Source organism: Tympanuchus pallidicinctus, unplaced genomic scaffold (genome assembly GCF_026119805.1).
Source record: "Tympanuchus pallidicinctus isolate F22 unplaced genomic scaffold, pur_lepc_1.0 scaffold1, whole genome shotgun sequence".
In the NCBI taxonomy this organism is placed as follows: domain Eukaryota; kingdom Metazoa; phylum Chordata; class Aves; order Galliformes; family Phasianidae; genus Tympanuchus; species Tympanuchus pallidicinctus.
In genome coordinates, this window is record NW_026294618.1 from 35,084,123 (window position 1) to 35,098,961 (window position 14,839).

The 14,839-nt window shown below is 43.3% G+C and overlaps 3 protein-coding genes across 7 annotated transcripts in view; 1 reads left to right on the top strand and 2 right to left on the bottom strand.

Moving 5' to 3' along the window:
• The window catches only part of ANKRD6 (ankyrin repeat domain 6), a 109,260-nt gene extending 104,762 nt beyond the window's left edge, over nucleotides 1–4,498 (top strand). For all 5 annotated transcript variants that reach the window (XM_052690428.1, XM_052690435.1, XM_052690441.1 and 2 more), the window contains 2 exons: nucleotides 1,692–2,019; nucleotides 3,744–4,498. In XM_052690428.1, coding sequence (XP_052546388.1) covers nucleotides 1,692–2,019; nucleotides 3,744–4,318 — 903 coding nt within the window. In that variant the 3' untranslated portion in view covers nucleotides 4,319–4,498. The remainder of the gene's footprint in view (nucleotides 1–1,691; nucleotides 2,020–3,743) is intronic.
• A 2,970-nt stretch (nucleotides 4,499–7,468) lies between these two features.
• On the bottom strand, nucleotides 7,469–10,109 carry LYRM2 (LYR motif containing 2). Its single transcript, XM_052690534.1, has 3 exons — nucleotides 9,997–10,109; nucleotides 8,532–8,672; nucleotides 7,469–8,033 (listed from the first exon to the last, which is right to left on the bottom strand). Exons 1-3 carry the CDS (start codon nucleotides 10,039–10,041, stop codon nucleotides 7,953–7,955), a joined length of 267 nt encoding a protein of 88 aa, XP_052546494.1. The 5' UTR covers nucleotides 10,042–10,109; the 3' UTR covers nucleotides 7,469–7,952.
• Nucleotides 10,110–10,278: 169 nt separating this feature from the next.
• MDN1 (midasin AAA ATPase 1) overlaps nucleotides 10,279–14,839 on the bottom strand; it is a 93,682-nt gene continuing 89,121 nt past the window's right edge. Inside the window, exons 98-102 of the mRNA XM_052690548.1 lie at nucleotides 14,217–14,290; nucleotides 14,008–14,122; nucleotides 13,000–13,063; nucleotides 12,265–12,407; nucleotides 10,279–11,223 (exon numbers count right to left, since the gene is read on the bottom strand). Coding sequence (XP_052546508.1) covers nucleotides 11,035–11,223; nucleotides 12,265–12,407; nucleotides 13,000–13,063; nucleotides 14,008–14,122; nucleotides 14,217–14,290 — 585 coding nt within the window. The 3' untranslated portion in view covers nucleotides 10,279–11,034. The remainder of the gene's footprint in view (nucleotides 11,224–12,264; nucleotides 12,408–12,999; nucleotides 13,064–14,007; nucleotides 14,123–14,216; nucleotides 14,291–14,839) is intronic.

Genomic DNA, 14,839 nt, shown 5'->3' on the forward strand with positions numbered 1-14,839 from the left:
AAGGCCAGGTTGGATGGGGCCCTGGGCAGCTGAGCTGGTGGACGGCAGTGCCCACAGTGGGGGGTTGGAACTGGGAGGGCTTTGAGGTCCCTTCCAACCTCATCCATTTTATGATTTATGTAAAACCTGGTGGAACGGGCAAAGGAACTTCAAGGAACAGATTATTCCTGTTTACCACCTGAATCTTTTAGACCAAACATACAAAACTTTTGCAATAGAAGTGGGCAAAGTGAACCCAGTCTGACCGTTGTAATTGAATTTTGTGGGATATCTACCAAGGACGTTTGTAGAAATTCCTACAACTAATTTTTTAACAGTTGATCTTCAGCTTTCACTTAATAATAGGATGCATTTAGGAACATCAGCAAATAGTAACAAAGCCATTAGATGCATATTGTTTCCTTTACTTCTCATTTGGTTGTGTGTCCTGGAAATCTTCTCCCCTCTCAGCCTGATCTGTTTTACTCCCCATGTACTAGAAGGCTGCAGTTATTCCCCCTGACACTGGCAACAGTACACCATCTCTAAGCTGTGTATTGCTGCCAGTAAGCAAGTTCTTTTTATATGCTTGTTTAACCAATGTTACAAGAGAAACTGTTCCAATAGAGATCCAGTATCCAATAGAGATCCTCTTCTCCCTCTAGCTTCTGCACAATCTCACCATTAAAGCAGGGTGAGAACATTGTATTTATCTACTCACACATACAATGTTTTCTCACTACCATGTTTCTTCTAAGAATTAAGAAGTCAATACACTTTGTACTGGTAAAAGGTAATGACTTTTTGTAAGAGGATTCTGTACACCTGTTATAAGGTGGGCTGCTCTGACAACCTCATAATAAACTACTAATTAAGCTACTTTGTCTTACACTCACAAAACATTTTTCTCCAAAGAGAAGTACTTAGCAAATTTTAAAAACTTTAGTTTTTATTTTGTAGTAAGAGATGTTTTAAATTGGCTTCTGTGAATGTCTAAGCCATTCAAGAAAGGAGTGATGTATCATGTGAATCAAAATGACCATTTAGTTGCATCACCTGCTCGTGTTCTGCTGAGTCTAACTGAAGCTACTGAAAAACTGAGTTGGCTTTTTCTAGATATGTGGACTAAATACATTTTCATGCACATAAACTGACATAAACCTGACCTAAACTCACAGTTCCATGGGAAAAATGGGGAGAAGACCTGCTCTTTACTAAAAGGATCACTGGCAAATGCCTCCACAGTTGACGCTTAACTAAGCACCTTTGTAATTTAACAGCTGTTAGTAATGTGTCATTTAGTGTTGGACTCATCACCAAATGAACAGAAAAGTAGAGGTTGGTATAAAGCTGTGTCCCTGAAGTGTCTAATTTGAATTTCCCTCTTAGAAAAAGGGCAGTTCTGAGCACTTGGCGCTTGTACTTAGAAAGCACCTTTATGATTATCAGATCAGTCTTGATCAGAGGACTTATATGAATGGTCTACTTTAAATGCAACTCTGAAAGGTAGTACCTTGGACTAAAGAGGTGCCTTTCATCAGCAAATATGTAGTTACTCATCTTTTCTGATTTGCAGCCCTCTAAATACTCCCCAAAGCTGCCCAGGGAGTCTAAAGCCGCTGATACCAGGCTAGGTTCTCTTTGTCCTTGCTGCATGTTCTTAGCAGTCTGTGAATCACAGGATCACCCAATGCGTCTTCTCTTCCTCACAGATTTCCTTGGTTGATGAGCTGAAGACTTGGTGCATGCTGAAGATTCAGAATCTGGAACTCAAGCTTTCTGGAGATTCCAGGTCATCAAGACCAAAATCAACTCTGTCCACATGCGAGTCTCTGCCTGAGACACTGGACACTGAGAACAACCCCCACAGTGCCAAGGACTGCAGAGCCACCCAGCCCCTGCTGCCTGCTGAGGGCTCTCACCAGCACTCCTACATGGCGCTCCCAAACAGTCTCTTGGAAGATGGGGGAAGAAGCAGAGTCCCAGTGCCAGAGCAGAGCTTTGCACAGCAATTCTGCGTTCAACAAGATGGCACCTCAGGTACAACCTTGTCAAGTACTTAGGTATCATAGTTATTCACAGGTGAACTGTTTAACTGAGGGATCCTTTTATTATCTAACTATATCCTGGGCTGCATTAAAAAAGGAGTGGCCAGCAGGAAAAGGGAGGTGATTTTCCCCCTCTCCTCTGCTCTGATGAGGCCCCAGCTGGAGTACTGCATGCAGGCCTGGGGCCACCCGTACAGGAAGGACGTGGAGCTCTTGGAACAGGTCCAGAGCAGGGCCACGAAGATGAACAGAGGTCTGGAGAACCTCTCCTGTGAGGAAAGGTTGAGGGAACTGGGCTTGTTTAGCTTGGAGAAGGATCCAGGGAAACCTCATTGTGGCCTTCCAGTACTTGAAGGGAGCATATAAACAGGAGGGGAATGACTGTTTGCGAGAGTGGATAGTGATAGGACAAGGGGGAATGGTTTTAAACTGAGACAGGGGAGGTTTAGATTAGGTAATTGGAGGTTTTTTCACCGAGGGTGGTGACACCCTGGAACAGGTTGCTCAAGGAAATTGTGGATGCCCCATCCCTGGAGGCATTCAAGGCCAGGCTGGATGTGGCTCTGGGCAGCCTGGTCTGCTGGTTGGCGACCCTGCACATAGCAGGGGGGTTGAAACTGGTCATTGTGGTCCTCTTCAACCAAGGCCATTCTATGATTAATACCATAGATACTAATTCTGTCTGTGTGCTTTCTCCCATCTATATGCACAGTGTTTTGGGAACAGACAACACTTGAAGGCACAGCCACTGAGAATATTTTGATTAATATTACACTGACTCTTCTCAATGCTGCCACTTTATGTTTGAAACCAAGACCTTTTATGCTCTGAATAACTTTATCTACTGAAATTTCTCCAGCTTCCCAGTCAGAATTATGCACAGATTCTTCAGTAGGCTGGATAAAGTGTATTGCATTTAAGTGCTTTTCAGATATGTGGATCCAGTAATGGTAGGGTCCAAGGATGTGAAACTGAAATACACACTTCCCTTGTTAGTATATAAATTATAGGGCTACAGAATAAATCTCTTTTTCCACTTTTTAATTATTAGTTCATTACGGAACTGGAAAAGAAACACCATAGTTGAGAACACTAGATCTATTCAGGGATCATGACCACCTGAGGACCTGCAAGACCTTGGTTCAAACAACTTCTCTGATCAGGGAAGCTCCTTAGGAAAAAAGAAACAGGAAGAGCACAGTTCCAGCTCATGTCTCCAAATCCAAGGAGAGTTTCTTTAATATACGTGGTATAAACCCCCCAAAACATGACTTAAAGAGCACGGACATGGATGTTGATACCCTACTAGACAAAAAAGGCATAGGACTGTAGAGATCTTGCAGTAGAACTAGCGTAAGCAGCATCAAAAGTTGTTGTCTTGGCAACATTCATAGGGTTCCAAGTTTTGTAGAAGGATGGGATTGATAAACATCAGCAGACACATACGACTATAGGAACCTAGCCTGCTCTTTGCATGTGTCCTTTTGTGAAGACCTTTGATCTGCAGTAGTCTGTGCAGTGCCTCTCTCTCTCTAAGTCTCTTTTATCTTCATGGTCAGCCAATAGAATAATGTGATGAACTAATACAAGCCTTTACAGCGTATGCATAATATGATGCATGGGAAATTGCACCATAGACCAGACACCTTAGAATACAAGGACTTTTGAATACTAAAGTGCTCAGAGCTTTTCTAAATATATATTTTTGTTCTATAGGTGCAGAGCAACAGTTAACTGTTGCTGGACCAGTACAGTCTTCAGTCCCTGCTCAAGATGTCAGGCCAAAGGACAAAGCCGTTAGTGCCAGCACATTCCATAGGTTCCAGCAGGAGCTGCCCTCCTCTGAACTTTTGGGGTCCAAATCAAGACATGTTCGGGTTCAAGCTGCTTTGCAGCCCTTGAGTGAACCTGCAAAGACGGAACCACAGAGCTGCTACTTCCTCAACAAAGGAACTCAGACAAAGAAATCCAGCAAAAGTGGGCAGTCGAGGCACAAAGCTCTGCACCACACAGGGGTGCCCCAGAACCAGGAGCAGCAGCACTCCACTCTGCCTGTAGGCCAGTCACTGGGCCCCGCGCTCAGAGACACCTCACAGGCACTGGAGATTACGCAGTACTTCTTTGAGGCTGTTTCCACTCAGATGGAGAAGTGGTATGAACGCAAGATTGAAGAAGCCAGGTGCCAAGCTAATCAGAAGGCACAGCAGGACAAAGCTGCGCTTAAGGAACATATCAAAAGCTTGGAAGAGGAGCTCAGTAAATTAAGGACTAAGATGCAGAAAGAAAGCTAGCATTCACCAAGCAGGCCAAGTCAAGCAGCAGGGACTGGTTTTGGAACCTGCACAGGAATCTGGAGTATCGATACATATTGATACATATTCGTAGTGCCTGATACACCCAAGCAAAATGCTCTTTTTTGGGGAGGAACAGAAGTAACTTTGGAAACTCCAGAACCAAGGAGACTTCATACTCAGACCGTACCGATGACACTGAGATGCTGCAAATGAGATCCTTTCTTTGTTATTTCCCAGAGTCCGTTCATTATCGCACTCTCAATTTTCAGGTGCTGCTTGGAAACAAATTGCATTAAAAACCAAAATTGCTTTCAGAAAAGGGAATTTTCTTATTTCCACATAGGTCATATGTGACCGGGTTCCACTACGTGCCACACGTAGATGTGGTACTGACATTAAAATAAGTCCAGGAGGGCGAGATCTTTCGACTCGGTCAGAAGTGATTCCTCAGTGATGAAGGGCTGTTGATATTACTTCAGATACTTCCCAGGGCCTTTGGAGAGATACTGCAGAACCACCTCGCAGTACAAGCGTAACGCAGGGGAATGATGCAGGTTTCCTGCTGGCAGAGGCCAGGCTCCCATTGTGTGAGACATCGAGGTGAGTTGTCCTGTTCAGTAGGCTTCTGTGGCCATGTTGCTTTTCTTTTGGTTTACATTATTAAAACAAATGCTAAATGAGGCTGTTCTACTGGTATCATACTGGCAGAGCTTCCTGTGGCTGGTTACACTGCTGGAGGAGTTTTGTTTAGGGCATGGATGACAGATACTGCACTGTAACTATGCTGTACTTGTTATGCATAATTGTTACAGAAATCTCTTTTCCTTCAAGCAGCAAATGTCTGACTTCTATACTCACACTGAAGAAGTCTGAAAGAAGTCCTTTATCAAAGAGGTGAAAGCTTGGCTCCCTGTATGCATGTTTCTTTTCTGAAGGGTCACAATTTTCTCCCATGGGCTCTGTCAAGACTTTCTGCCCTTGTTCCTCTGAATGATTCTGCTCTGTTTTTCCCCGTGTATCTTTAAAGCTGGGCCCTGGTGGATCTGCAGATCATAGATTTCACAGTTCCACAAAATAGAACTCAACAATGTTTTTAATCGTTTATGGATATTTTGCAACAACAACAAAAAGAAATGAACAAATTTGCAATGACTGCTTTTGGCCAAGCTGATGGCCTTCAACTTGTAATTCACAGAGTGTTGTTTTCAATTGGGTTGACTAAATTCATCATCTGTATCTGAGTCCTGGTGTGCTATGTGTTGCATAAACTAGAGACACCATAAACTCGTATCTGCATCCCTATGAGGTTTCCTCCTCATGTCTCTGGGAAGGTTCCATCAGATTCTCTTGATATGAGTTTACTGAGTATGTCACAGTGGGACAACTGTACAAAACCAATTCTGAAACAAGATGGTACCATTATGCCAAGCAGAAAATAAGGCTTTTTTTTCTATACCGTGGAGCCCTAAAAACAAAAATACAAAATTCAGTATTGATGATACCATTAACAAATCAGTAATTAAGCTTTTTGTCGTCCTAGCAAATGTATAAAACAAAGAAAAATTGTATAACAATATTTTAAACAAATTCCTCTTAATGCACTATCAAGAAAAGTGTACGTGTATTATGGAAACACTAGTTTGATTGCTCTGACTTCCATAGTCATATAGACACTTTCATATGTTTACAATTTTGTTTAAGCTACTGTAGAAACACAGAAGCATGCTATTTAAGTTTTATATCACCTTGATAAAGTGACTGTTTTGCCAAGTAATTAAAATAAATGTTGCTCAGAATTCCTGTGTGGCAGTGTTTCCTATCCAGAGAAAGCAAAGTCTCCTCACCTGAATCAGAGGAGGAAGCAGAGAACTGGATTTCCAATTCTAAGCCTTTGTGTCTGTGCCTATAAAACCTGGGAGCCAGACCTGCCAGCTACAGTACAGACAACAGTAACCTGCTAAAGAAGGAACTAGAAGGATCCTTATATGTGTTGGAGTTGCATTATCACAGATGTCACCACTTCACCAGGCTCCAAGCTCAACCAGCACTACAGCCTCTGAAATTCTGAGATACCCAGTTTTCTTTAAGCAACTTTAGGGACCCAGACAACACCATCAGTCACTTTACCAACAGCTGGGACAAGAAAACGACACTCAGGATTGTCATTATGACAGAACTGCAACCTTGTGCAGTCAAAGCATGATTTTGGAATCCTGACTTCTACTGCTTTAATAATTTGAAATCATACTTCTTAAGGCTGACCTGTGAGATTGTGGGATGTCCTTGTGACTTTTTCTGTAACAGAACAAGCAATACAGATTATGTCATTTACTCTTTTCTGGTTTATTTGCTGAAGCACAACATTAAAAGAATGTGCTGTCAAAGGCTGCTGGTCACTACTGGCTCTTCCAGCACAGATTTTCAAATAGTACTATTTGAAAAAAAAACATCTTTTTAGAGACCAAACTAGAAAAAATGACTTGTTTTTCTGAATGGAACTTCTGTTTATACCTGGGAACAACGGCTCTGTGAGTTACTTCAGAGAGCAGAACAGCACAAAAGAGCTGTCTGGAAGAGCAGCAGTAAAATGGGCTCCCTATGTCTCTTGTCTCAGTAAAGCTATCGTGTTAACGACAAGGACTGCAGGAGTGCACAGTTCATGGAGTTATGGATGCCACAAGGAAAATGCTCATTTTCACTTGTTTTTTGTTTTTTTTTCTCCCACTAAATATCAACTGTAGAGAACCAAAACTATAACGCTTGCACTGAGAATGTGGATGCCCAATCTGTGGAGGCATCTCCAGAGGGTGATGGACAGTACAGGCTGCCCAGAGGAGCTGTAGATGCCCCATCCCTGCAAGAGTTGAAGGCCAAGTTGGATGGAACCCTAGGCAGCCTGATCCAGTGGGTGGGTGGCAGCCCTGCCTCTCTACCAGAAAGTGTTAACAAAATACAAATTTTTAGCAAAATATTTATAAATACATATCTTTCACTGACTGATTTAGAAGCTGAAAGGCTTCTGACTATACAATCCCCAACACTCTCACTGGTTGCCAGAGCCACATCTTTTGTCAAATAAACTCCATAGGAAAGCATTCCACATTAACTTTCACAGAAAGGAAGAATTAGAAAAAAAAAGACATATGATGAAACATTGTTTTACCATCTTTGGTTTTCATTTATTTATCCCATATACTTCTGCTCTCTTAATTCATAAGAAAGAAATCCCTAGCACTGTAGAGAAAAGGCTGCTACCACCACAGATGTTACCACACAGAGGTACCACAGCAGGAGAGAGACAAAATAAGCAGGCTTCTATTTATCTTTCATCTCTCTAGAGAAATACTGCTGTTGTAATTTTGGGGGCTTTCTGCTTTTCCTAAAGGACGTGCTCCATCATCCATTCAGTTCTTTTAGGCCTTCTGCCTCTGAGCGACTTCCACATTGAAGAGTAACCGAGCCAAGAAGGGGAAAATAAAAAAAAACCAACAATCCAAACCCACTGTGGTAGATCTACCTTCAGGTATTATCAAGACATCACCAAAGGCTGCTATTATAACCACATTCTGGACAAAAATAATACTGTGCTTATTTGCAGCAGATGAAAATCCAGCTGTCAGCACAACCGCACTCAGGACTTGGCCAACTTCAGTGCTCTCTGAAGTTCCCGCAGCTGCATGTGGCCCTGAGTAATCATCATCCGGATTGCATCCTGGAAAACAAAAATTGAGTCTCCTGAACTGAAGGAACATACACTGGTTTTACAAGACTGCAAGGACTTTTATGCAGCACTTTACGGCATGTTAACTAACACTACAGTCACTGACATGGGTAAAAAAACAACAATGAATAATTAATCAGAACGAGCAGTATTTCCACCAACATTACATTTCCCTTAGTACTGTTAGGCTTTGCAGAACTCAGCCACCAACTCCTTAAGCGTTGCTCAGAAAAAGGAACTAAGCAGAAAGCAGAGGACAAAAAGCACACAAGAAATGTGAAGGTTTCCATAATTTCTGCTCATGTACCCAGCTGTCCAGTTGTGTTTGGTTTTGCTTACAATTGAAGTCAGAGAAAAAGAACATCAGCACCAAGGAACAAAAGGATGCTTACAGGTTCCTGCAAGCCTGGCTGTGATGCTTGCAAACAAAACCGCAGCACAGCCTGGAGCACAGCTCATGGCAGGGGACTGCCAGCTCCCACTCCTCACCTCTTCTGTGGCATCTTTATTCCTCCGGAACTCCTCCCGCGCCCACTCCTGCAGATGGCGGCGGTCTGCCTCAGCAGGGACGTCCCTTATGGCCCGCAGGATCCTCCTGTACAGCTGCAGCACCTGCTGCCGCCTCAGGAACTGCAGAACAGAGGTCAGCCTGCAGCCCTGTGCCAACAGCCCTGCACTGCTCTGAGATCAGTGCAAAGCTCCCTGTCTCCCTTTTAAAGGATCTAACTTTACTTTGGCTTGCACCAAAGAAACTTAAATTTCATACAAACAGACAAACAAGCCAAACTCATTATGGCATTTGCAGCCATCCCAGGCAGGGAGGCCACCACCACCTCAGTGCCTGCTGCCCAAGGCGTTCCTGGTGCCAGCAGCCACCTCCAGTGTTCATGGAATCAGGGGATCACCACAGTTGCAAAAGACCTCTAGGATCACCTAGTCAAACCATCAGCCCACCCCCACCATGCTCACTAACCACGTCCCTCAGTGCCACATCCACACGGTTCTTGAACACCTCTAGGGATGGTGACCACACCACCTCCCTGGGCAGCCTGTCCCACTGCCTCACCACTCTTTCGGAGAAGAAATTTTTCCTAATATCCAACCTAAACCTCTCCTGGCACAACTTAAGGCTGTCACCTCTCATTCTACTGCTGTTACCTGAGAGAAGAGGCCAATTCCCACCTCACCACAACCTCCTTTCAGGTCATCATAGAGAGCAATGAGGGCACCCTGAGCCTCCTCTTCTCCAGTCTGAACAACCCCAGTTCCCTCAGCTGCTCCCCGTAAGTCGTTGTGTTCCAGAGCCCTCACAGCTTTACTGCCCTTCTCTGGACGCACTCCACAGTCTTGATGTCTGTCTTGCAGTGCGGGTCCCAGCACTGAACACAGTACTGGAGCTGCGGTCTCACCAGAGCTGAGTACAGAGGGACGATCACTTCCCTGCTCGTGCTGGCTGCACCATTTCTTGGTACAAGCCAGGCTGCTGTGGGTCTTCTTGGCCACCTGGACACACAGCAGCCTCGTGTTCAGCCACGCACTGACCAACAACCCCAGCTCCTTTCCCACACCTCGCTGCTGCCATCTGCTTCCAGCACAGGGCTCTGCCTTCCCCATCGGTTTCCCACTGCAAAACCAACATCCACACACAGAAAAACAGCCTTCCCTTAGCCCTATACACGGGGAAAAAAAACCAAACTGCACATGAAGCGGCCGAGCCACCTCCCCGCGGCGGGGACACGCACGTACATTTAAACGCTGGACCGCAACACCCACCAGGCCACCAGCGGCCGCTGCGGAAGCGTAGCGCTCCCACTCCGCTTCTCCGACCCCGAGAGCTGCCCGCGAGCACAGCGCGGCCTCAGCAGCCGAACCCCCCGCCCTACTCGCGGCGAAGCTCTGCGCCCCCGTGCCGCCTCCAGGCGGGCGAGGGGAGACCCGAGCCGCACGCTCGTACCTGCCGCAGGGTGAGGGCGCTGGGCGGCAGGCGGCCGGCGGCCATGGCGCACGGCTCCGCCTTTTCCGGCCCGGCGGGCGGGGCGCAGCGGCCGCCATTTGCTGCGCCGCCGCGTCCCCGGAGGCGCCCCGGAAGTGAAGGCGGCGGGTGCTGGAGTCGCATAAAACAGAGTTGCATCTTCACACGGAAACTCAAGGTTTGTGCACTGCAAGGGAATGCTCTGTGGCAAATTTCGGTAATTTATTCAGGCTTTGTTCAACAGAAAGGACAGGACAGACCTCATGACTACAAAGCGGTACCTTTTTATTAGTACAGACTAGATAAGATGCATAGCTTCTGCAACAAAAACCATGTCCGTGCTTAAAGACATCTGATCAATGAAAACGCCCTCAATGTCTGCCTCGGACACAGGCAGACTTCACAGTGTCACCTGGTAGCGCAGGGATTACCGTATGGCTTGATCCACAGAGCTCCCTGTTGCTGTTATCGAGACAAAAATCGGCTACAGCTACACAGGATTTGTTTTAACTGCAGAACGTTTTCAAGTATTCAAGTACTTTTTTTTTTTTTTTGGTTGTTTAAAACCACCGGCTTTCCCCATTCCTCCTGCCTGCCTCCCAGAGAGCTGCCTGGGTGAAGCTGAAGAGCCCTTTTTGTGAGACAGCGCGAGTACTTCGCATACAGAAATGCCTTCCAAGAAGCAAGACTGGTATTTATTGCAACAGATACTGGTAGGAATTATTTTACCCCTGTGAACATTGCAATACAGTTTTTCTCTTAAGTATTAAATTATTACAAAAGAAATCAAAGGAAGTTTTACATTATTTAGGGAATACCCAATGAAAGAAGAACAGTCTCACCACTGAGTAATCTCTGACAAATGTGAGAGAATACATATGGACCGTTCTGTTTTCAGGCTGACTGCCAGAGGGCAGCTCATGTGCCTTAATCCTGTCCGAAGAGATTCCTAGGAACCCTCCAATGAAATGCTGTTCCATGTATTTCAGCAGGTTAGCAGCAGTAAGGTACTTGCTTTGTCTACAAGGTGTCCGAGGCAGTCACCAGTTCAAACCACTGCCTGAGGGCATCACTGAGAGTTTCTGGAAGAGCATTTACATCTCTCAGGATCATGTAGAATGGGAATGGAAATTCCTCCATGTAAGATCTGATTTCGGGCAATTCTCCAGGTCCTCTGAATATAGGTACTTTAATGTCCAGGATGGAATCCTGTAAAAAAAAGAATTGACGGGACTGCTGAACTACATGCATTGTTTATAAATGTTTGAAAAATGAGGTAATTTCACCTCTCTTAAATTAAACATTAATAAAAAGTTTTAATCTTAAAAGCTGTGTTAAACGATAAATGAAATCAAAAGCTTAACATAAAGCAGTTCTGTGTTTTTATCAGGTTAAATTCCAACTGTGCTTCTTATAAAGGAGCTTCTTAGATGATCAGTGTAGCAGTTCAGGAAATTAATAATAACTCTTGTGAAAAATGCATTTCACTACTCAAAATTCTAGCTTGCCATCATAACTAGGATTAATCAGAGCATCATAATTGCTTATAAGAAAGGTTTTGCTTTTTTTTTTTTCTCCCCAACAGTAAATAGAGCAAATGAGTTTCCTATGGGAAAAATTAGAAAGTGTAAGTAGAGAACTTTCACTACAAAATTAGAATCTTCACCACATAATTCAAAATAAAGTTCAAGTTTGCTTACATGACAGAGCCTCCCTGAAAAGCTTGCAGATATTTCAGCTTCCCAGCCAAGGAAATCTAAACCACTTATTTCCTACTGCATATTAAATATGGAGTTCAGCTTTCTCAATTCAGGCACAGCTCTCACATCTCGTCTGTCTGATGTTTAATTTCATTCTGGCTCCAGCTCTCATACCAAGCAGAGACTGCTGCCAGAAGTGATCATGTGAACCAAAACTGAGGTAGAACAAACCATCTCTGAAATTCTGAATCTATCAGCCTGCCAGTTACTTCTCTGGTAAAGAAAATCTACAACCATTAAGATGGCAGTTTCTATTTAGAATTTGTGATATGGAAGCTGATTTTTTTTTTTCTTTAATATAAAACAGGATGAATGTCACAATTAGGAGAAATCCTAGATGACTTGAGAAATGAAAAACTGAAATTGGCCTAAATATGTTTGACTTCTGCAAAAGATAACACAGTTGTAAAGCACTACAAAGGCAAGAAAACAATTTGTTTCCCTTCTCACTCACATCACTTGAATACTTCTCCCTTGTTCACACGCTTACCCGGGAATTGGGATTGTCCAACACTACGAAAATCACAAAGATGTTGGCATTCTGAGCTGCTTGGACTGCTGCTGTCACTCGTTCCTTGCCTTCCAAGAAAAGGCCTCTTCCATCAGAGACAATCAAAAGCAGCTGTGCAGTTTCTGAGCACAAAGAATATTTTAAATTCTAGCCAGTTAAAAGTAAACCATTTAAACAGCAAACAGACTACTTTGTTGCTAGTTCCATGAGTATAATGGAAAACCCCTCAATTTTCCTATGGAATTTAAATCTTAATCGAATAGAAATCTGTGACATAACATTAAGCTGCTTATGAGTAGGTCAAGAAAGGAGTTTTCTCCCCTCTGCATAAAAACCACTGAGAACCAATCCCTAAGTACCATAAACAAAGATGAAAGACATAGAAAATACCCAACAAACAGCCACAGCATTCTCTTTCTTGACAATTGGCTGCTGCAATTAAATGGAAGGAGTTCAAAACTACTTCAAAATCAGGTATCTACAGGCGTGTCTACACTTAGCATTTCATTCTGGACAAAGACTGGTTTTGAAGGCTGTTTCCCTGTTGTTCTACATCACAGAGGAATGCTGGAGTGCACAAAAGGGATTACTTTTGGATGAATCTGAACAAACATGCCTGTGTCCCTTGCAAGCCTTTCTGGCAAAGCATTACTTCAGGACTGTAGTGAACATTCTGCTGACACAGCAACGAGAACAGTCACAAAAAAGGCTCACCTGGATTCATGTTTTGAGACAGCTGCTGTGCTGCAGCAAACATACTTGATGATGATTCTAGAAACTGCAAACAAATGAGAAAATTATCATAAAATAATAAGCATATTGTAGCTTTTTAAAATAATACATTTCTGTATTTTAAATGCCAAAATAGCTTAGCTTGGCCACCTACACAGACTCATTTCTTGGCATTTACTTGTGTTAACTCAAGTTCAAACTTGATGTATACTTTTGAACTAGGGAATCTTTAGAAAACATGTCACATAACACAGTTACCTGGATTTAAAAATTGCCAGTTCTAATAAGGCCATCAAAACTTGAGTAAATTGTTCAAGTGATTAATTATGCCATTAAAAAATATACTGTTTCTTTGGCTTTGACTTGCAACAAAAGTATCTAAATTACATATGCTTCATTAAAAAGACATCAACTGTCAAATACAGCCAAATTTTGCCATTTGTAAAACTATATTTGAGGTATTTTGGTCTCCCATTTTCCATATATAGAACATCTTATTCTAGTTTGGAATGGTAAGAATGCAAATACCTTGCTAAAAGCAGAATACTTTGCTGATGTCCAGAAACTATCAGTATACAAAGCTCTTTTCAGGAAACAAGCCAGTCTGACAAGCAAAGCTCCTTCCTATTCCTACAGTGGAATCCATGTCATGAAAACCTCTTTAACTCCCATAGGCTTTGATGGGGTCTGTCACTGGGCCACTGATAAGAGCAAGATTAATACTTTATACCTTAAAAGGTTGAGACCAAACACAAACGGAGAAAGATGAATGCTTTAAAGTGATGTAAATCAGAACAGAAAGTGGGAAAAAAAAAATCCTTACTGTGGTCATTTTGTTACCTGACGAGTCATCACACACACAAATATAAACAACCCAAAAAAATTACAAAGTGATCATGAAAGCACCAAACAGCTGATGCTTCTGTTGGGGCAAAACGTGCAAACAGTGCAAACGTGCAAACCTGGTGCCCTGGAGGCATTTTTGTGTACCTGAGCTATTTTTGTTTTCTTCTGCTGAAATTTGCAAAGGCGCAGTATCCGTGTCCCTGACTGGTCACTGAACTGTTCATGGAAGGGATGCAGCAGCTGAACAGTTTCTCCAAAGCTTTGGGAAATAAGTAAATAAACAAACAAACAATAAATCAGTACTTGCATTCCCCTCTGAAATCTGAAAGAATCAACTTGTAAAATAAACTCACCTACACACAGCAATTTGTCCCACTTCTAGAAGAGTCAGTGCATTCCCAATGACTGCCAGGGATTCATATGCAAGCTATTAAACAAACAAACAAACAAACAAACAAGAAGTTAAAAAATGGGCTATTCCAGCTTTTTCCTTTAGTGTTCAATACGGAGAATGTTACTGAAATTCATAGAATCATAGAACTCTTAAGAGTTGGAAGGGACCTCTGAAGGCCACCTAGGCCAGCTCCCCTGCCATGAACAGGGACACCACAGGTGGATCAGCTTGCCCAGAGCCTGATCCAGGCGCACCTTGAATGTCTCCAAGGATGGAGCACTCACCACATCTCCAGGCAACCTGTCCCAGTGCCTCATCACTCTTATTGTAAAAAGCTTCCTTATATCCAATCTAAATCTTCTCTCTTCTACTCTGAAACCACCTCCCCTTGTTCTGTCACCACAGACCCTGCTAAAGAGCCTGTCCCCTGTGTTCTTTCCTGTAGCTCTCCTTCAGGTACTGAAAAAAATTGTTTGTCATCATCTAGTAAAACAAATGAACAGACTGTCTATTATTTTTCCTGTTACAGACTTGAGAGAGCCACTGCCATAAAAGTGCACCAATTCTATCTGAGGATTTATG

What these genes read in the sequence shown, in the direction of transcription:
- LYRM2 (XM_052690534.1), bottom strand. Translation starts at nt 10,041, where the DNA reads ATGGCCGCCGGCCGCCTGCCGCCCAGCGCCCTCACCCTGCGGCAG. An exon ending in GCGCCCTCACCCTGCGGCAG is followed by an intron (nt 8,673 to 9,996) that starts GTACGAGCGTGC and finishes TCTGTTCTGCAG; the next exon opens with TTCCTGAGGCGGCAGCAGGT. An exon ending in ATAAAGATGCCACAGAAGAG is followed by an intron (nt 8,034 to 8,531) that starts GTGAGGAGTGGG and finishes TTTGTTTTCCAG; the next exon opens with GATGCAATCCGGATGATGAT.